The sequence below is a fragment of a genome, unplaced genomic scaffold, assembly GCF_019419815.1.
Source record: "Pyrus x bretschneideri cultivar Hongxiangsu unplaced genomic scaffold, Pyrus_bretschneideri_v1 Contig97, whole genome shotgun sequence".
In the NCBI taxonomy this organism is placed as follows: Eukaryota; Viridiplantae; Streptophyta; class Magnoliopsida; order Rosales; family Rosaceae; genus Pyrus; species Pyrus x bretschneideri.
The window spans coordinates 124,486-145,808 of NW_025999839.1; the positions used below are offsets into that span (position 1 = coordinate 124,486).

General features: G+C 37.4%; 1 protein-coding gene and 1 long non-coding RNA gene across 2 annotated transcripts; one reads left to right on the forward strand and one right to left on the reverse strand.

Annotated features, from left to right (window-relative positions):
* Positions 1 to 5,164: 5,164 nt before the first annotated feature.
* Positions 5,165 to 6,824, forward strand: LOC125473784. Its single transcript, XR_007255612.1, has 2 exons — positions 5,165 to 5,226; positions 6,686 to 6,824. It is a non-coding gene; the product is annotated as an uncharacterized LOC125473784 (long non-coding RNA).
* A 6,121-nt stretch (positions 6,825 to 12,945) lies between these two features.
* Positions 12,946 to 16,072, reverse strand: LOC103933102 (CASP-like protein 2C1). The gene is made up of 3 exons (XM_009342756.3): positions 15,791 to 16,072; positions 15,557 to 15,698; positions 12,946 to 13,509 (listed from the first exon to the last, which is right to left on the reverse strand). The coding sequence occupies exons 1-3, from the start codon at positions 15,970 to 15,972 to the stop codon at positions 13,255 to 13,257; spliced, it is 579 nt and encodes a 192-aa protein (XP_009341031.1). The 5' UTR covers positions 15,973 to 16,072; the 3' UTR covers positions 12,946 to 13,254.
* Between the last annotated feature and the right edge of the window lie 5,251 nt (positions 16,073 to 21,323).

Genomic DNA, 21,323 nt, shown 5'->3' on the forward strand with positions numbered 1-21,323 from the left:
ATGTCACTAGAGGTGACTCCGACTTATATGCTAGCCAGGATTGATAAGATATGGATAAGTCGTACAGGTCACTAGAGGTGACTCCGACTTATATGCTAGCCATGATTGATGAGATACGGATAAGTTGTACATGTCATTTTAGATGACTCTGACTGATATATCACTTTGTGTTGATTTAGTTCATTTGGCCTACTTATTAATGTATGGTGGAGTTAATGGCAAACCGTGGTTTTGGTCATTTCTGAGTATGGTTTGGATATATGTATATATGTTGTACTGTCTTATGGAAAACGATACGGGTTTTACATTAGGGCATTACTTTTAGAGAGGTAATAACTTTGGGAAGCTTGGTTTTATTACTTACTCACACCTTCTGTTTGGTGCCCTCCAGGTTTTAGCTGCTGAGTTCGTATTGACAACAATCTGTGGTGAATCTTAGTATTAATGGATATTTTTGAGGGTATGATTCTTACCCATACTACTGTACCTTACTTATGCTCTGACATCGCATGTGAAATGGGTTCACTCCCACTCGTAGCGCACTCTGGTACTTAGACACTTTTAGATTCAAATTTATTCACTTTTTGTACACTATCACATTTTATGGCTTCGTCACCTTCCAGGTGTCGGCCAGCACAGCTCGATTCAAGGTCCAAGTGGACTTTCTGGGTCGGGGTGTGTCAGTTTGGTATCAAAGCATATGTTGGGCAGTATTGTGTTCATCACACGCGTGATGTGAGCACTCTTGGTTTTTGTGTTTGACGTTCGAATGATGCCACCTCGTCGAATATGGAAAGATATGCTAACTTTTCTTAAGTTTTGGACAATTATGTTGTCTTCACGACATTTTAGATGATCATTTTGGCCATGTCCATAGAACTAAAACGAAGATTTTCCTTGTGGAGGAAAGGTATAAAAGTGAGGCAAGTTGATGGCCTAAGTAAATGTTTTGATAATCATGTATTGCCAGAGATATTACCAAATAATTCTATCATTGTCCTACCGCCGTTAGTATTGATTCTTTAAAGATTGGAAATCTTAGTTAATCTTGATTTCTTAGTAACATTCCGCGGAAGATCATCGGAGGGATAATTACTGTTCGGTCCCTATTAGCACTAATATCTTCAAGCGTACTTGTGTTCATGTTGGATCTTTAGGAGGAAGATCGATTGTCGATGAAGTCTTTTTGAAAGTAGATATTAAGCAAGGTCTTTTTCTAGCATTGAGATTTTTCAATCAACGCTATTCCAGATTTTTGCTTTCGTAGTTGTACTTATTAAATGTGTGAGAATAGGCTTGCGAATGTAAGTTGTCATATCATGGGAGTTGTAGAAATCCGAAAAGCAATCATCAAATCCTCCTAGGATCAATGAACTACTTCACTTGAGCCGAATAAATTAGGATCGTGGAAGCTTAGGAATAAGCTTTGCAATAGGACGTTAAACTCATGATTGTTGTTTTACCTTATCACTTATTTAGGTAAACGAAAACCCTTTGACTAACCACCTCTCGATCACTTCCATAGACATTAGAATCGAAATGCGGGATGATATCTCACTGTTAGATTGTTATAAGTGTCGAGGAAACTGTGAAGACCTTTTAGTTCGTGTCGTAGAGTTGGTTAGTAGTACTGTAAATTTCGAGGACGTATACTTTTGGCGTCATATCCCAAAAATCCTACCGCGGATACCACCACATTGTTAAGTTGGTATGGCAACATGACGGAGTATTGCTTTTACTTTTCACGATTAGAATCGTTTGAAACGAATCATCTTATTCATTGACCTAAAGTCAACAGTCATCACCTTATTTCGAAGGCTAAATGACACTTCTCGGTGGAGATTTTGATGATGCATGATGATTGTCGATTGATGTGATAAGTCAATTCAGATTCAGACTTTCTTAGTATGTTAACGATTATGTTTCTCGGTGGTAGAACCGCTAAAGATGAACCATCATACTTCTGACCTAGAATTAACAATTTCTAATTTCATTGGAATATTGATTGGGACTCTTATGTAGAAAAGTGTGTCCAAATCTTCATTGATCTTAGAACTTTTTATTACATTTACTTTTTGAAACAAACTAAGTTCTGTCAGAGGCAATAGTAGAATTAAATTAGCATCTATGAGTGCACTATCGTGTATCTACTCTCGCACATTTCCAACTTGTCCTTTTCTATTTAATTGGGAAGTATCTTTTTATATGCGCAGTTCGAGATATGTGGTATATGTAAAGAATGTGAAATTCATTAATCGTGATGCTAAACCGATGATACGCCTATATGATGTTCCAATTGGTGGTTGTTTACTTAAGTAGAAAACAATATTTTTCTTGCTCAAAAAATTGAAGTATTGACAATAGTTATTTCCTGAAAATGGGTGTTGAAATTTCAACAATCAGACACTTGTGAAGACCACTAAGATAGAAGTGGGATGTAGTCAACCTCTTCGGGTGATGTGATCTAGAAGTTCTCTTTGTGACGTGACCAAATGTGGAAGTAGGGAAGATATAAAATCGAGGCTTCCTTTGATGTGTTTTAAATGAATCCTCACTCTAGATGGACCTTGCCTTTGATTAATGTTGTGAGGATATTGAGGTTATAGAGTTCAAAATTTTCTGGACAACTACAATTTTCTAAGTGCGTCCAGAGGACGATGACTTTTTGAGAAAACTACTCCTAGACTTTTATACCAATTTCAGTAAACGGAAACCTGACAAGATTATCATCTTGGTGTATTTATATTTCATCGTGTTACATGTTTCACTTCCAAGCCTTTGGAAGTCGTTATGAAGGTTTTGAGTATTAGAAGTTGTTCCTTATTGCATTTCTATCCCTAGATTAACGATTAGTTTGAAATGAGTTACTCAGACCTTTGTGGGCGAGTTGCATCTTGTTTGTCCCACCAGTAGCATGGTTGCAGTATATCCTTATCTCCATTTTAGTCACTTGTAACCACGGTTACAATTTCGGGTTAACTATGGTATCATTGGAGTTGATGTATGGAGATTTTACGCACAACGCATATTTAATGAACGCATACTTTTGTTAGAATTATGGGTAACTACGGTTACATTCCTGTTTAGGAGTATGGTATCCTTCGAAATATAATACAAATATTGTATGTGCAGTTTGTGATTTACAGCAGATTATTGCGAACAAATATTTGATTGAGATTGTGATGTAGAAAATTTATGTTATTGACGATGTTGCCTCAGAAGGTAGTGAATGAGTACGATCAAGGTTGGCATGTGTATTTTCCATTGAGGGGCAAGATGGTAATATTGCACCCTCGGGAATTGTTACTTGCTTATCAAGACAACAGTGAATTGTCGGTTTTGCGGGGTGCAGACCGTAATATTAATAACTTATTCGTTAGGTTGTTAAGCAAGTAAACAAGTAGATTATTCTACGTTAATATTTGTATTTACTTATTTAATTCGTTAATGGTTGTTTGGGTTTGACCCAAAAATATTACATGCTTAATTTCGAAGTGCGTTACGCTTTGAACACGTTTATGAGAGGATAGTAGGAATTTGGAGGCATGAAAGAAGAGTCACTACGCTCCGATCATGACGGAATGTCATCCTCTTTTATGTAGTCGCCATCACTTTGTATCTTCCTCGTGTATGTATTTACATACATATATCTCTTTAATTTTGAGTATTCTACTTTGGACTGATGATTTTAAATTTCGAGGACGAAATTTTCTTAAGGTGGGTAGATTGTGACAACCCGTTCCAAATTTTACGTTTTTATTTTATTTTAAAAGCGTGAATTTACTAAATTGCCCTAGAGGCAAGGACTTTGACTTCCGTTGACCATCGACTTGAGAGATGTGGGACTTATTCTTTAAGCATATCCTCGTAGTACTCTTTGGTACGAACGTATAGGCGAAAGCCGTTTGCGTGTCCAGATTATAACGGTATAGTTACGGACGTTCGAAATTGGTTATTCAAGGTTTAGTGTGTATTTAATTTAAGAAGCCCAAAATCAGAAACGGAGGGAGGAAAGAAAAAAAAAAACAAAAAAAACAAAAAAGGTAAGAGAGCTTCCCGTGCACCCATACCCGCGCCACCACGAGACCATCTTCCAAGGCCGATTCCGGCCAACTCCGGTGGATTTTTTCGATGCCACCACCACCATCTTGAAGCTCTCATTCCCCTCTACAAAACCCACCCAAGAACCACCTTGATTGACCATGGTATGAGGCGGTTTGAGGCCACGAAAGTTGATGAAAATCAATGGTGCTCCGGCCACCCTTTTCGATTTTCCGGCAAATCGGCAAAGCAATGGCCGATGCCACCACTTGGGCTTTGTAGCCCATCATCCCAGGAGCAAAACCCAACCAACCTTGACCCCGTTGGACCACCGTAGACGACGAATCGACGTCGGGAAGTTTTAGGCATCCGCCCGCTTCGTGGGAAAAATTGACCATCTTCCATCCACTTTTGGACTTCGTGGCAGGTATGAAAGTTGCTCCACTCACTGAGATCTTCATTTCTATGAAGTTTGAGAATTTTTGGAAATAGTTGGATTTTCCGGCGAGTCGGGGCGGCCGACCGCCACCCGCGGCGGCGCGTGCGGCGGCGCGTGGCCAGTGGGCCGCCAATGCTATTTTTAGGCTATGTCAAATGTCTTGAATTCAGTTTTGTCATTTGAATGACGTCGGTTGATAGTTGGAACCTAAATTCGTTACGATACGTTACTTGATAAAAATGTGAATCGATGATCCGACCGTTGGATCGTCACCAAAATGGGATATATTATAATACGTAATATTTAAAGATTATAGGAATTTACATATCGGGAATCCGACTTACGGATCTTCCTGAATTGGATTTGTAAGTTAGTAAAATAAATGTTCATGGCCACTTGTTTTAGGCAATTGGCGGAGATCTGACCGTTGGATCGTAATGAAATTTTAGTATGTTATTCTTGAAACATATTGTGGATCGTTTGGAGTTGCGGATTGGAAATCTGATATGCGGATCTTCCGGGTCAAGTTATACAGGGTTGTAAACCCTACCGTCGATCTTTGATCGACGATTGACTTGTGGTCAATGGATATCAAACTATTTTAGAATGTCGTTGAGGTTGTGTTTTATGTGAATTACGTACTCTTCGGATAAGAGTTCTGAGATGTGATTTGATAATTGGTCACAGGGACCAATCATTCAGGACGCCTCGATGTGTGCGCTAGAGAATCATAGCGTCGACTCCAAGTAAGTGGATCTTTTCCTTTTTATCGTACATATTATTGAGAGTTCTATCGACACTTTTAAGTTGATTAGGTATATTACTTTCATATATAATTATTGTGAATGCTTGAAGTACGATATGAACTACGAATGGCTTGATCCCTATTTAGGGTACGTAGGCAGTCTAACGAGACGTTAGATGCAGCCATAAAATATTTGAGACCAAAGCCTTACTTGGGAAATTGAGTAAGGCGAAGGAAATTGGTAAAGGCAAGTTTTAGTTTTATGAATTAGTTAGCTAAATTAGTGTTAATTGGGTCGTCATGGATAATTATCCCTGAAAATAAGTAGTTTGGGAGTAATGCGTTATTGATTGTACACTTCTCACTGTATTGTTTATAATTGAACATGCTACGACATGGTTGAGTATTAGATTGCATCATAGTATATCAATATGTATATTACTTGCATATAATTATTGGGAATGCTTTCAAGTGCAAAGGTGAACTCAAGACACCCAGGTAAGTTCAGGTGAGTTTATGGTACTAGTTGAATCGATTGCGTTATAGCACGACTACAGTTATGTGTTAGGCAACTTCGATACTGTCGTACTGGTTGACATGAGTTGCACATGTTATATTGAGATGCATTGAGAGCTCATAAACCTGCACCCCGGTGTTAGTGCTCCCGCCCGTGGCCAGGGCACAGTCCTTCACGTGATGTTCACCTCCCACACCTTATGCTCACCTTGGATTCAAGGTAGGTGCACAGTCCTGTCGTACAGACCACTTTAGGTGGTTCCGACTCGTAGGTGACCCGCGATTATTCGCCCAGTCTTCACGTGATCGTAGCACTTGAGCTTATTTATTTACACCCAGTCCTGTCATACAGACCACTTTAGGTGGTTCCGACTCAGGTGCAGGTATACTTATTGAGCTATATGCTAGCCAGGATTGATGAGATATGGATAAGTCGTACAGGTCACTATAGGTGACTCCGACTTATATGCTAGCCAGGATTGATGAGATATGGATAAGTCGTACATGTCACTAGAGGTGACTCCAGGATTGATGAGATATGGATAAGTCGTACATGTCACTAGAGGTGACTCCGACTTATATGCTAGCCAGGATTGATAAGATATGGATAAGTCGTACAGGTCACTAGAGGTGACTCCGACTTATATGCTAGCCATGATTGATGAGATACGGATAAGTTGTACATGTCATTTTAGATGACTCTGACTGATATATCACTTTGTGTTGATTTAGTTCATTTGGCCTACTTATTAATGTATGGTGGAGTTAATGGCAAACCGTGGTTTTGGTCATTTCTGAGTATGGTTTGGATATATGTATATATGTTGTACTGTCTTATGGAAAACGATACGGGTTTTACATTAGGGCATTACTTTTAGAGAGGTAATAACTTTGGGAAGCTTGGTTTTATTGCTTACTCACACCTTCTGTTTGGTGCCCTCCAGGTTTTAGCTGCTGAGTTTGTATCGACAACAATCTGTGGTGAATCTTAGTATTAATGGATATTTTTGAGGGTATGATTCTTACCCATACTACTGTACCTTACTTATGCTCTGACATCGCGTGTGAAATGGGTTCACTCCCACTCGTAGCGCACTCTGGTACTTAGACACTTTTAGATTCAAATTTATTCACTTTTTGTACACTATCACATTTTATGGCTTCGTCACCTTCCAGGTGTCGGCCAGCACAGTTCGATTCAAGGTCCAAGTGGACTTTCTGGGTCGGGGTGTGTCACAATTCCCAAGAGCCATAAATTTTCTAAGAGAATAATAACAACAGACTACAATCTGAAACTTTATTATTTTTGTAATAAGGATTATGCTTCCTCATAGGCAAGCGACAAGATACAAAGAAATTCAAACAATTTTTTTCAATGCGTCACAAAACACATTGTCTGGCACATAAACACACATGAACATCTAGTGTACTTTATCATGTCTGATTTTATTATTTTAAAATGTTATATTAATTAAAAATAAATAAACACATGTTTTAAATATTATTTTTTCACTCATGGCCCTATCGGATATAACCGACACGAACAAAGCAAACTTTTGGACAGTCGACAAAATAATCTCTTAATGTGTTTTTTTTTTTTTTTTTTTTGCGATTTTTTACACATGCTATCTCGAAGTATATACAAACATATTTGACGGTTGGATCGTTGAAACTACTTTCGTAGAATGTATATCCTATCAAATTGATAGATTTAACAAACACTTAAGAGTTAATGTTATACTTCCATTAAGTATAAAATAAGATTTATCCACTAGTGTAAATATTTTAAATTGAAGATCGAATTCATTCATTGCATTCTTATAGGATCGAGGAGTGTAGCTGCAAAAAATCATCAAAATCGAAGCTAAAATAACCGTTAAATTGTGATTTTTCATTTATAACCATCGAAAACTTTTGTTCCGTTACCTAATCTCTGAATGTTTGTTTTTAGTGATTTTTTACGTATGCGATCTTGGAGTATGTACAAATAAGTTTGACGGTCGGATCACTGAAAAACGTTTCGTACAATGCATATTGCATCAAAACGGTAGATTAAACCAACACTTAGAGTTAATGTTATACTTCCCTATCAAGTATAAAATAAGATTTTGTGGTATCCACTAGTGTAAATATTTTAAATTGAAAATCGAATTCGTTCAATGCATTCTTATAGGGTCAAGGAGTGTAGTTGTAAAAAATCATCAAAATCGGAGGTAAAATAACTGTTAAATTGTGATTTTTCGTTTATAACCGTCGAAAACTTTTGTTTTGTTACCTAATCTCTGAATGTTTTTTTTTTTTTTTGTGATTTTTTACTTATGTGATCTCGGAGTATGTACAAACAAGTTTAATGGTTAGATCGTTGAAAAAAGTTTCATAGACTGTGTATCACACCAAAATGGTAGATTAAATAAACACTCAAGAGTTAATGTTATACTTCCATTAAGTATAAAATCTATCCGCTAGTGTAAATATTTTAAATTGAAGATCAAATTTATTCATTGCATTCTTATAAGGTCGAGGAGTGTAGCTGTAAAAAATCATTAAAATTGGAGCTAAAATAACCGTTAAATTATAATTTTTCGTTTATAACTGTCGAAAACTTTTGTTCCATTACGTAATCTCTGAATGTTTGTTTTTTACGATTTTTTACATATGCAATCTCGAAGTGTGTACAAATAAGTTTGACGGTTTGATCATTGAAAAAAGTTTCGTAGAATGCATATCGAGTCAAAACGGTAGATTAAACAAACACTTAGAGTTAATGTTATACTTCCCCATCAAATATAAAATAAGATTTTGTGGTATCCATTATTGTAAATATTTTAAATTGAAGATCAAATTTATTCATTACATTCTTATAGGGTCGAGGAGTGTAACTGTAAAAAATCATTAAAATCGAAGCTAAAATAACCGTTAAATTGTGAATTTTCGTTTATAACTGTCGAAAACTTTTGTTCCATTACGTAATCGCTGAATGTTTGTCTTTTACGATTTTTATGTATGCGATCTTGCAGTATCTACAAACAAGTTTGAAGGTTAGATCATGGAAACTAGTTTCGTAGAATGCATATCTGTGTTAAAATTGCCTAAATTTTGAAGTGGGAAAAGTAATTTGTGCTAAATTTTTATTTATATTTTTCAAGTATTGATTAAACAATATTTAGTTTGTGTGGTGACAGTTTCATTGTACAATTCTCTTTTTGTTTCTTTATCGCATATTTTGCATGGATTATTATCTATTAAATCAAAAGTGTAAAAATTATCTATTAAACCAAAAAATTATTTATTTAATTTTTAAAAATATATTCTATTTAAATACATATTATTTATTTATTTATTAAACCAAACAATTATTATTTTATTTTTTAAAATCGTAACAAATTTTCTTTTTTTTGGGGGGGCGGGGGGTGGGATTTAAAATTTTTGGAGAAAGTTTAAAATTTTCAGAGGGAATTTTGGGGGGATTAATGCCTCCATTTTGTTTCTATTGGTTATAACCGACAGTAACGAAAATTTTATGTTGGTTTTTATTTTAAAAAAATGTTTATGTCGGTTATAACCGACAATAATGAAAGTTTTTTGTAGTCTATTCCTTCTGATCAGTCTAGGTGAGGTGAAGTGAGACGCAGGTGATTGGTTTTGCTTCGAGCCCCGCCCATTTATCCCATCCTCTTCTCACTCTCCACAAACTCCTTCATCTCTCTCATCACACTTTCTCTCTCTAAAACTCACCCCCCCACTCCATTCTCTCTCTCATCGCTTTCTCTCTCTGGGCCTGCTTCCAACAATGGCTCTGCAGTCAGTGACGCTGAATGCTCAACTCCTTCACTGCTCCAGGAATTGCCGCTCCCTCGCCACCTAGCCGCTCCAGAACGAATTCTTCGTCGTCGATTTCGTCGGCTTGTGCGATAAATCGAAGCGTACTCACAAGAAATTCAGAGCCGCCTCCGACCATTGCACCTTCCCTTATTTCGTCTCTAGGAACTGCCACTTGGTCAACGCCGTTCTTGACCTTTGACGTAGTAGCGATGCCGCTGCCTCGGATCAATCAGCTCCGATGACTCCTGATTTAAAACCTAAGGTATGCTTGCTTTGCTTTCACACTCATTTTTATTAAGAGGAGGAGGATGAGGAGGAAGTGTTTGTTTGGTTGCGAGGAATATTGTAAACGGGTTTTGTGTGTCTGTTTTAGTTGTCAGTAGTATGCAATTGCATGCATAGATGTTGCTCAAATGAACTTGTTTTCACAAATTATTCCTTCAAAAACCCCAAATCCGTAAACCCCAATTCCAAATACTTAACCCTAAGGGGGGTGTATTCAATTGGGATTTTGAGGGATTTTAATTTTTTTAATGAATCTAGGGGTATTCAATCAGGTGAATTTGAGAGATGTTAATGATTTGAGAACACAAGAACAAGCTGGTCGGGTCTAGATCCTAATGGAGGGGAACTCCGGGATTCGAAGCGACTCGGGTCGAGTACTCAAATCTTCTGATCAACACGAGCAACCAGGTCAAGATCTCTGATTTTAGAGTGAGTCGGATTCTGGCTCAGACCATCGACCCATGCAGTTTTTTCGCCAAATCAAACAAATTGTGGCACTCAATTAATTCAGAGGATGGGAACATACTTATCCGGTCAACTGAGGATGTGAAAGATGTTCGTCAGTTGGAGAATGAGAGCTCTGGCATGAGTCCAAAATTTTTAAGCAAGGATCGAACTTCCTCCCTTTTGAGGCGTCATGCTTTTTATCGAACCTGGGGGGAAGGTCTTCGGCCATCCGCGACAACTCATTTCTTGGGTGGTGGTGGTGGTTTGGGTTGGGACTCAGGATGACCAGATTATGTTTAAGTGCTTGTGGGTTCTGAGGGATCCGCTAAGAGAGGAGTGGAAGGAGCAAATTTTTTTTTTTTCATTTAAATTTTTTTTATTTATTATTTTAAAATTTTTAATATTCACGTGGAGCTAGGTTGACACGTGGTGCACAGTCACTGTCCATGTGGGCACCACGTCATTAGCTAACAGATGTTCTGAAAAAAACATAACGAATGTATGAAAATGTCCCATAATTATGACTTTAGGTACCAGATTGGGACAAAAAAAAAAAAAAAAAAAAAAAAAAAAAAAAAAAAAAACAATAAACAAAACTTGATGCATGAAATGTTAAAAACCAAGAAACTTCAGGGTAGTAAATTGAGATTACCTCTTTTGTACACCTTGTAAGCTTTTCGAATTATTTTTATAAGAGAAGTTTAGCTTTTCGTTTTATTTTTATGTTTACTTTCGCTGGGCACGGGGTCATCTTTTTTATAAGCCCTTAAATTTCAGGGTCATAAACTGAGTTTAAATTGAATTTAACCCTAAAATAAAACCCTTAAATTTCTCTTCTAATAGAACCTCAGCTCGTCTACCTTCGTTAATCTCATACCAAACCTGCAAGGTCTAAAATGTATAAGGTGAGCAAAATCACAACTCAGTAGGGACATAAGTCTTATCAAGGACAATTGTCAAGCTAAACCAAGTGTCATGCAACACGTAATCAACTATAACATATTATCATTAATCACTATTTAATAATTGATAAACCATGAATGCAACTTAACTTCAATTACCAATAATATTTAATTGATAAACCATGAATGCACTGTAACTTCAATTACCCCAACCCGTTAATCTATATAATAAAACACGCGAACCTACACGTCCCATACTCTACATTTTACAGCGATAGTCGAATGATGTGTTATACAAACTTACCCCCATAACTAAATCATCCCAAATTCCCCATTTTCTTGGTCACCTTGTTCTCCTCTCGGCCGCCAGAATCCCCACTACTTCATACCATTCCAATAATTACACTTTTGTCACCCTTGCTAGTCCTAACGAGAGTTGAACTCAACCACACAAAATATAGTTTCCTTTTCATTATCCAATCTCTGAATATACCAATAAAAACAATATGAAATGATATATGCATATAATTATCAACATTATCACAACATCCACATTATTGAAAATAATAATAATATATCAGAGTTCAAAGACAAAATAGTTACATCAGTTATAAACATATTAAATATAACTCATATTTCACAAAGTTTAAATAAGACAAACACCTAATAGTGATAAGTAAACACCCCAATAGTGATAAGTTCCCCAAGAAACCCTTCCAAAGCTAAAATGAAGATCTACGTCACTACTAACAAAGCTAAACTTACTGATCACTCCTAAGTATGTGTATTTCTTCCATTCTATTCTCTTTTCTAAAATCCTTCTCTAAACATATATAATATATACACACACGTACATACATATTATATTTACACCAACCTCCACGTAAAAAAAAAAAAAAAAAAAAAAAAAAAAGTTTAAAAAAAAAAAAAAATTTTGAAAAGAAAATTAAAATAAAATAAAAAAGCACATACTTGCATGCATAGCATGCATTTCTCAAACAATTTCACGTTTGGAAACAGTTGGAGGAATGTCTTATTTATACTAAAAGATGGCGGCTGCAAAACTTGGAGATCTTGTAAAAATAATTACAAATAAATATTGGTCATTACCCTAGTGACACTTGTGAAAGTAATATAGATTGTAAAAGTAACGGGTTAAAGAAATATTGGGATGGACTAATAGCTAAAACTGGGCCAACATATTTGATCCAAAATTAACAGTGAGTCCCAATAGCAGAAAATATAAAATACGGGTTCTCATACCTAGCGATTATATTGGATGATCATGTTTGATCTGAAAGACACGTGATCTAATTCGAACATGGACATAATCAGATCCTTTAAGTCTTAGAGTTTTTATAATTTAGAATTAACTTACGGCGCAAGTAATCATAACTTTTAAGAAGATGTATAATATCTACTTCTAAATATCCTCTATCAGCTGGAACCAAAGGGCTCACTTGGAGATCAAAAAGAGCATATGGTAATGAGGCCTTCATTGCAGAACAGATCTTTGAGGAAACATCGGCAAAGTTCCAGATGTCTTGCTGTGCTTCTGGCTTCTACTCTATCAAGTGTGAAACTTCGAATGATTTATTACAATGACAATAGCCATGCTTATTTGATATTCGATAGTAAAATACGAAGCATTTCGATCGTTTCGTTAAGATGTAATGCCGAATCCAGTCAAGCAAAATACATCTAACCTTAGATGGCAACACATAATTTACAATAGAATCTTATATTTGGCAATTTTTGCATCTTATTGCAATTCATAACCAAGCAAACGACATGCGTTTTTATTTATATGCAGTTTCAAGAGGTCCTAATGCATTGCATTGGATACTTGAAATACATAATCTAATGGGACATTTACTGATCAAACATATCTATAACACATGTTTAACATACTTTTAAAATCCGTGGCATCGCGGTCTTAACTGCTAGTAATTACCTATAGCATTTTAGTGACCAAGCGCTTATTTGGTTACATTATATTTTATTTATAAATGAACATACGTGGTAAATTTTTAGTTTTTTTTTTCTGAGATCGTTGGTCATCCTGCAGTCTTTAACTGAAGAAATTGTTTTGGTGTGTAAAGCCTAAAGAGGTTGAAAGCGCTGATGGAGGATACGAAAGCCATTACGATACATGCTGCATATCCACATGTCAAAGCCCCACCAATTTGAAAGCAAAATCTTGTATATTTGCTGCACAACTTGATCCATTGAAAATCTTCTTGCCCTGTTACTGCTAAAAGTGAAGCCTGGAACGTAGCTGAGTTTGCACCAAATGTGACGTACACTGCCATCTGTTTAACAAAATGTTGGGTTATTGTTATCCTGAAACAAATTTTCCATTTATATGCTCTGTAAATTAATACGCATTAAGCAGACAGAATACATGGTTGTTAAAAGAAACGAACCGAACTTACTTCGAATCTTTTTTTCTTTATTTTAAACGAATTTAATGGCCAAAAAAAAATACATGATCCGTATCAAAATAATAACAAAAAAGCACAAAAATTTATCAAATCAAACCAATTTCTAAAGAACCCTTTTAATATGCTCTGATTGTTAGTATCATGAAATTTTGAGGAAAAGCATAGTATTACCTTATCTTGTGGACTGATGAAATTTTGATAATGCCCTCGAAAAGGGTGCAAACAGCACGCTCATATTTTATTGAATTTTCGAAAAAAATTGGAAAAATGTGCCATATTTTCTAACACTACAAGTTTGCGTGATGAATTGTAAAACAAATAAAGTCTTGATTGTGGATAGTAAATAAACAAAAATAAAAATTTCATTTGACATTTGCCACGCCATACATCAATTGTAAAAAAATATTCTGTCAATATATGACAATAATATTGGACACCACGGTTGAAAAACATTAAATTTGACACAATACTTCACATTGTCATATAATCCATCAATTATAGTTTAACTTTTATAATTTGTCATTCCCATTAAAAATGCTCTTACGTAATAAATTGAAAAAGGCATGCACACTTACTTAGGTAGATGTTTTAAATATGTTATATAATTCTTATATTATCAAAACCATGCTTTAGGAGGATTTCAACTTTCATCCTTTGATAAGTAATAGAGAGGTTTGGTTTACAAATAAAATTTTTTGTAAGCGCTTGGGAATAAAGACGATCTTAGCTTTAAGACTAGCACGCATATATAATATGCATCAACCAATCAGTAAACCCCACAATTTCCTCATCGTATCATATCATATCATATCAAATCATAGTCCCTTTCACACCCTCCAACTCACAGAGCCAATTGCGTCAAATGCCCCACAAAACATTAACTTCCTTTCCCATGTTCGATTATCTTTCTTCTCTCTCTACCACCACATAACAGGGAAAGAAAGAGATAGGAGGAGAGATGCCCAACGTGTACGGGAAATTTCTCCCACTAATACTATCACAACAGAGTACCTCTTGATATAAGTATATATATGATGTATGTCATTGAGTATTACAGTTTAGTAATATTCATCTTACTTGTAAGTAAGAGATCTTAAGTTCGATTCTCGTTAAAAGTGAATTTGAACTACATTATTGCTAACTCATTGTGAGACTAAGCTCATCTCTCTTCCTTTTAATGTAGATAATATCGTTTGTTCATGAAAAAAGAAAAAAAATATATCCATGTATAAAAAAAATTTCCGCCCATGGTACACATAGACTAGCCAGGGAGGGCCACTGGGAGGATTTTCAAATGAGTGAGAGAGTGAGTGAGAGAAAGGAGAACTTAAATTAATGGGGAGAGTCCTTCAGCGGATGACCATATGGTCTTAAATTAATGGGGAAAGTCCTTCAGAATGACTATATGGTCTTCAATTCTTGGGCCTTAGGCACCCCAAGCACCAAAATAAGAAAACAAAAATAAAGACTACTTATCGCCGTACCGAAACGATGAACAAATGATACAATCCAAATAGTGCTTCCCATCCCGTAATCTTCTTGTGTCGTGGACTCATAAAAGATACTAGCATATAACTACACATTTTGTATGTGTTAATATTTTTTATTTTTGTTTTTAAAATGAGGAAAAATAGAGGGAAAAAGAGAATGTGGGAGTCGGAGTGGTCAGAGAAGTTTATTTTTTATTTTTTTTAATTTTTCATATTAGATATATGCTAAAACCAGATGTAGATGAGGCTTAAATAAAAAACAGCAAGATTTGCTTACTCTCCATAATTTTGTTGTTGGGATAGAAGATGTATTTTTATCCTCCTTTGATTGACAAATAGGATTTTGTTAATAGGTAGTTTAAATTGATAAAAATACTACAGAAATGAGAAACAAAATATACGAACGTCAGGGGAAGGAGTAATACCTGATCCAACAAGAAACAAATCCAAGCTAGGTATATATTAGTCCGCACTTTCAAATTTGGTTTGAAGCAAGCTGACAGAGAAGATTTTCCAACTTGAAGCAAATTATAACCCGCAGCCACCGAAACTACATAAACCAAAAGCCTAACAAAGAGGACAAAATATTGAATAGAGCATATAAGCTGAGGGACTGCAGCAGATAAACATAGAAAAAGAAAAATTTTAAGAGATCTTACAAGAGTGCATTCAAATCTCTGAAGGTGGCTTTTCGATAGAAGAAAACTACATATTTGGTTTGGGAATCAAATCCTACTAAACATGCAGTAAGGACTAGTATTAAAACTGCAGAAAGCCTTAGAAAAGCCTCCGTTTCTGCCATGCCATACTTCATTTTCTCTGACTGAACAATCTGGTTCATATTCCTTTTTCTCGTTGCTCCATGACTTCATTTATTGGAGAGGATGAATGGAACATAGGGTTTGGAGAGCACAACAGTTCTGGACCAATGGTATGAAAATTTCCACGTTGTCCACGAAAGTGACAAGTCCCACATACTAAAGACAGTAAGTGAAATAAAGTTTTTTTCACCGAAATACAGCTGATTTATGGTTGAGCCTCATCACCCTATAAACTTAAGTTTTTCAGATGAAGTGGGATTACATATATGTTCTATCAAATTAGTTAAGATTCAGGCTTTCTACTGTAAGGATACTTTCATACGTTATTGATACAATTAGAACTATCTATATTTTAGATCCTTATTCAACGTTCATCTGTGAAAAAAAATCCATCTAAATTAAAAAAATGTTTGGTCATATAAAATGTGAATGATTGATTATATAAAGCTGAAATGAAATGCAGATAATTAAACGACTTTCTAATTACTAATTGGAGCGATTTCTAACATTCAAAGAGAATTCGGAAACTAAATAGTTCTTATTGTTGAATCACACCTTCAAAAAAATAAGACGCTAATAACATATATCGTTAAAAGGTCTATATCAAAATTTATAATTAGACAAGATGAGAGAGGGAAAAAAAAAGCTCTTCCTACGACTCCGTGCCCCTTTCTCACATTCAGAAACCTCTAAAGCTTTGAAACCCTTCCTGCTTCCTTGCTCCGGCTTGGGGTCGGCAGCAGCCCAGTGCCCACCCCTCCTCCCTCTTCTCCTTTCTTCCACCCTTTGAACCCTTCCTTTCTCCCCTTCTCTACTTGTTTTTCGTCCCCTTTTCTTCCACCCTTTATTACCTCCATATCTCCCCTTCTCTCCCTCAGTTTTCCCCCTACCTTCTAATCTCCTCCTTTTCCCCCCGACTCCAAACCACCATGGTTGGTGATATGGATTTTTTTTTTATGCATTTACCTTTCAACTTTCTCATTTCTGAGCATTTTGTGTCTCAGGTTGCTCTGTGCTTGGTCTCAGTTGTGCTTGAGTTTATCTCAAATCTGGCTTCTATACCCTGGTCCTCTCCAAATATCGCTCCTCACTATGAATTTACAAACCATCCACCCTTGACGCTCGTTTCATTGGGTGTCTCTTCTTAGGATCTCCTGCAGAGGTGCACTTTGATGGCTTGTAGCATTTAAAGTGCATTTTGCACTATCTGGTAGGATTATGGAAGCGCTCTCAGCGCAGGTAGCTTGCCTACCCCATTTTCCATTCATCCACTTGGTTCTTCAACCCTTCTTTCGGATGATGGCGACAAATCTACAATGGCAGTGGTTTTGTTTTTGTGGAGGTGGCTACCTTACATTTTTATGTCTAGGCATTTCTGGATGTTAGTTGCGTTGGGCTGCATACTTTGGGCCCATTTCATTGTAATCTTTTTTTATAGAGTTGGGCTTTTGCTTAGCTATTCTGAACTCTCTTTTTAAGTTATCCTCATCTTGTACTAGCTTTATTTTTTTAATAAAATTTACTTTGATTAACAACAAAAAAAAAAAAAAAAAAAAAAAAGAAAAAAAAAAAGGATGAGGGCAGTTGGAATATTTGTCATGGTCTATAACTGATTTACCGTTAATAATTCTTAAACAAAAACAGTAGAGTGGGTGGAAACTTTTGGAAACTCAGCGTGGACGTATTTTATGTTATTTTAATAATAAAACAAATAAATAGACTTAACAACTCAACTCCACTGCTCGGAAGGAAGGAGTATACCAGCCCCTGCTGCAAACCCGTCATAATCATAAAAATGTGGTTGTCAAGGCCCAAGGAGCTTCAATATATAGTAGGATTAAAAGTCGCAAACTATTCAAGATTTTGATTGTTCAAGCCCAACGGTACCAAGCGTGTCATTTTCATTCATAAATGTGAGATTAATATTAAATTTGTGATAAGGATTTTGCAACCTGCAAAAATAGAGAGCAAAATACTTTAAATACTTACAAGAGTACAAAGTAATTGTAGCATAGATGACTCTAACAAAGTCGTTATCTACAAGGATTTAATGAATAATTTGTATCAAACCAAATCTTAATTAATTATTTAAAAAAAAGTTTGAAAAAATGTTAATTTTGTAATTTCAAATAATAAAAACGAACTTAATAGAAAATAATTAACTAAGTGCCAAAATAAAATAAACTAAAACAAAAGATTTTTGAAAATTAAATTGTAAAAGCCTAGGATTCCACCGTTACCTTAACAATCCTATGTAATTCTTTCAATTACTTATGAATTACACATGCATATTTTGAAGGTTTGGTTTTCCTAAAATGTGCCTACTTGGACCTCTAACATAGAGCGTATATCAAACATGCAACCCGTATGTGGTATTCAGATCCAATATAAACATAAATGACTCCTTAAGTTTTGTGAAACCTTTTGAAAAACCATACAACCCTTAAGACGTGGTATTCATCCTAAGTGAACTTGCACATATTAATCACAAGAAACCTTCATCAATTTCAGGGCCCAACCTTCTACCAAAATCTTAACATCCCACATCACCCAAGGGAGTGATCCTTAAATGTATATTCTCATCCCTACCTAGCATGAGGCCTTTTGGGAGTTCACTGGCTTCGGGTTCCGTAGGAACTCTGAAGTTAAGCGAGAAGGGGGCTAGAGCAATCCTCCCATGATGGGTGACCCACTGGGAAGTTGCTCGTGAGTTCCCAAAAACAAAACCGTGAGGGAATGGTAAGCCCAAAGTAGAAAATATCGTGTTACGGTGGTGGAGCAGGCCCGCGAAGTGGTCCTGCCCAGGCCGGGATGTGACAAATTGGTATCAGAGCCTATCCCTGGTCGTGGTGTGTCGACGAGGACGTCGGGCCCCTAAGGGGGGTGGATTGTGACATCCCACATCACCTAGGGGAGTGATCCTTAAATGTATATTCCCATCCCTACCTAGCACGATGCCTTTTGGGAGCTCACTGGCTTCGGGTTCCGTAGGAAATCCAAAGTTGAGCGAGAAGGGGGCTAGAGCAATCACATGATGGGTGACCCACTGGGAAGTTGCTCGTGAGTTCCCAAAAACAAATTCGTGAGGGAATGGTAAGCCCAAAGCGAACAATATCGTGCTACGGTGATCACTCCCGTGGATGATGTAGGATGTTACAATCCACCCCCCTAAGGGGCCCGACGTCATCGTCGGCACAGTTCCGGCTAGGGATTGGCTCTGATACCAAATTGTCACATCCCGCCACAGGGTGGATCACTTCCCGGGCCCGCTCCACCATCGTAGCACGATATTATCCGTTTTAGGCTTACCATTTCCTCACGGTTTTGTTTTTGGGAACTCACGAGCAACTTCCCAGTGGGTTACCCATTATGGGATTGCTCTAGCCCCCTTCTCGCTTAACTTCGGAGTTCCTACGGAATCTGAAGCCAGTGAGCTCCCAAAAGGCCTCGTGCTAGGTAGGGATGGAAATATACATAAGGATCACTCCCCTGGGCGATGTGGGATGTTACAATCCACCCCCCTTAGGGGCCCGACATCCTCGTCAACACACTTTCGGCTAGGGATTGGCTCTGATACCAAATTGTCACATCCCGACCTGGGACATATCACTTCCTAGGTTCGTTCCACCACCGTAGCATGATATTGTCTGCTTTGGGCGATGTGGAATATCACAATCCACCCCCCTTAGGGGTCTGACGTCCTCGTCGGCACACCACGGTCAGGGTTAGGCTCTGATAGCAATTGTCACATCCCGGCCCGGGGCAGATTACTTCTCGGGCCCGCTCCACCACCGTAGCACGATATTGTCCGCTTTGGGCTTACCATTCCCTCACGGTTTTATTTTTGGGAACTCACGAGCAACTTTCCAGTAGGTCACCCATCATCGGATTGCTCTAGCCCCTTTCTCGCTTAACTTCAGAGTTCCTACGGAACCCGAAACCAGTGAGCTCCCAAAAGGCCTCGTGCTAGGTAGAGATGGAAATATTCATAAGGATCACTCCCTTGGGCGATGTGGGATGTTACAATCCACCCCCCTTAGGGGCTCGATGTCCTCATCGGCACACTTTCGGCTAGGGATTGGCTTTAATACCAAATTGTCACATCCTGGCCCGGGGCGGATCACTTCCCGGGCCTGCTCCACCACCGTAGCATGATATTGTCCTATATTGTGACATCCCATATCACCCAGGGGAGTGATCCTTAAATGTATATTCTCATCCCTACCTAGCACAAGGTCTTTTGGGAGCTTACTGGCTTCGAGTTCCGTAGGAACTCCGAAGTTAAACGAGAAGGGGGGCTAGAGCAATCCCAAGATGGGTGACCCACTGGGAAGTTGCTCGTGAGTTCCCAAAAACAAAACTGTGAGGGAATGATAAGCCCAAAGTGGACAATATCGTGCTACGGTGGTGGAACGGGGCTCGAGAAGTGATCAGACCCAGGGCGGGATGTGACAATTGGTATCAGAGTAATATGGGATATCACAATCCACCCCCTTAGGGGCCCGACGTCCTCATCGGCACACCCCGACCAAGGTTAGGCTCTAATACCAAATTGTCACATCCCGGCCTGGGAGGGACCACTTCCCGAGCCCGTTCCTCCACTGTGGCACGATATTGTCCGCTTTGGGCTTACCATTCCCTCACGGTTTTTTTTATGGGAACTCACGAGCAACTTCCCAGTGGGTCACCCATCATGGGATTGCTCAAGCCCCCTTCTAGCTTAACTTCAGAGTTCCTACGGAACCCGAAGCCAGTGAGCTCCCAAAAGGTCTCGTGCTAGGTAGGGATGGGAATATACATTTAAGGATCACTCCCCTGGGTGATGTGGGATGTCACAAAAATTGCATCAAATTAATTTTCTAAAGATCCTAATGGTAGCTAAGCTTTAAGAAAATTAGATAGTTTGTATAATAAGCAAATTGAAAAGAGACTACATATTCTTGCTAAGACTCGTGGCTTCACCCTAGCAAAAGGAGAACCAGTTACGCATATTCATAATAAAAATCACGAAGTTCTTTATTGAAATAATAAAAGATCGAAAACACCTTGAATGTAAAAGTCTGAAAATCTCTACACTTGGCCAATTTCCTCTCTTCAAGAACGCATGGAGAAGAAGTAGAAGAAATAATAGGGCCGACAAGGCTTATTTAACCTAGTAAAAATTAAATCCTCTTAATAAAGGTCTCCCAATCAAACTAGGAAACTAAATACCAAAATAAAATAGGAAACATAACCCTAAATTAAATGATAAAATTCACCTAAAATCTGCATAGCTATGTTTTGGACCCCTACTCTGCTCCAAAACTGGCCCAATATAGCTGAATTTAAAGTTTGGATATTTTGAACACTTCTCCAGAAGATCACGAACCAA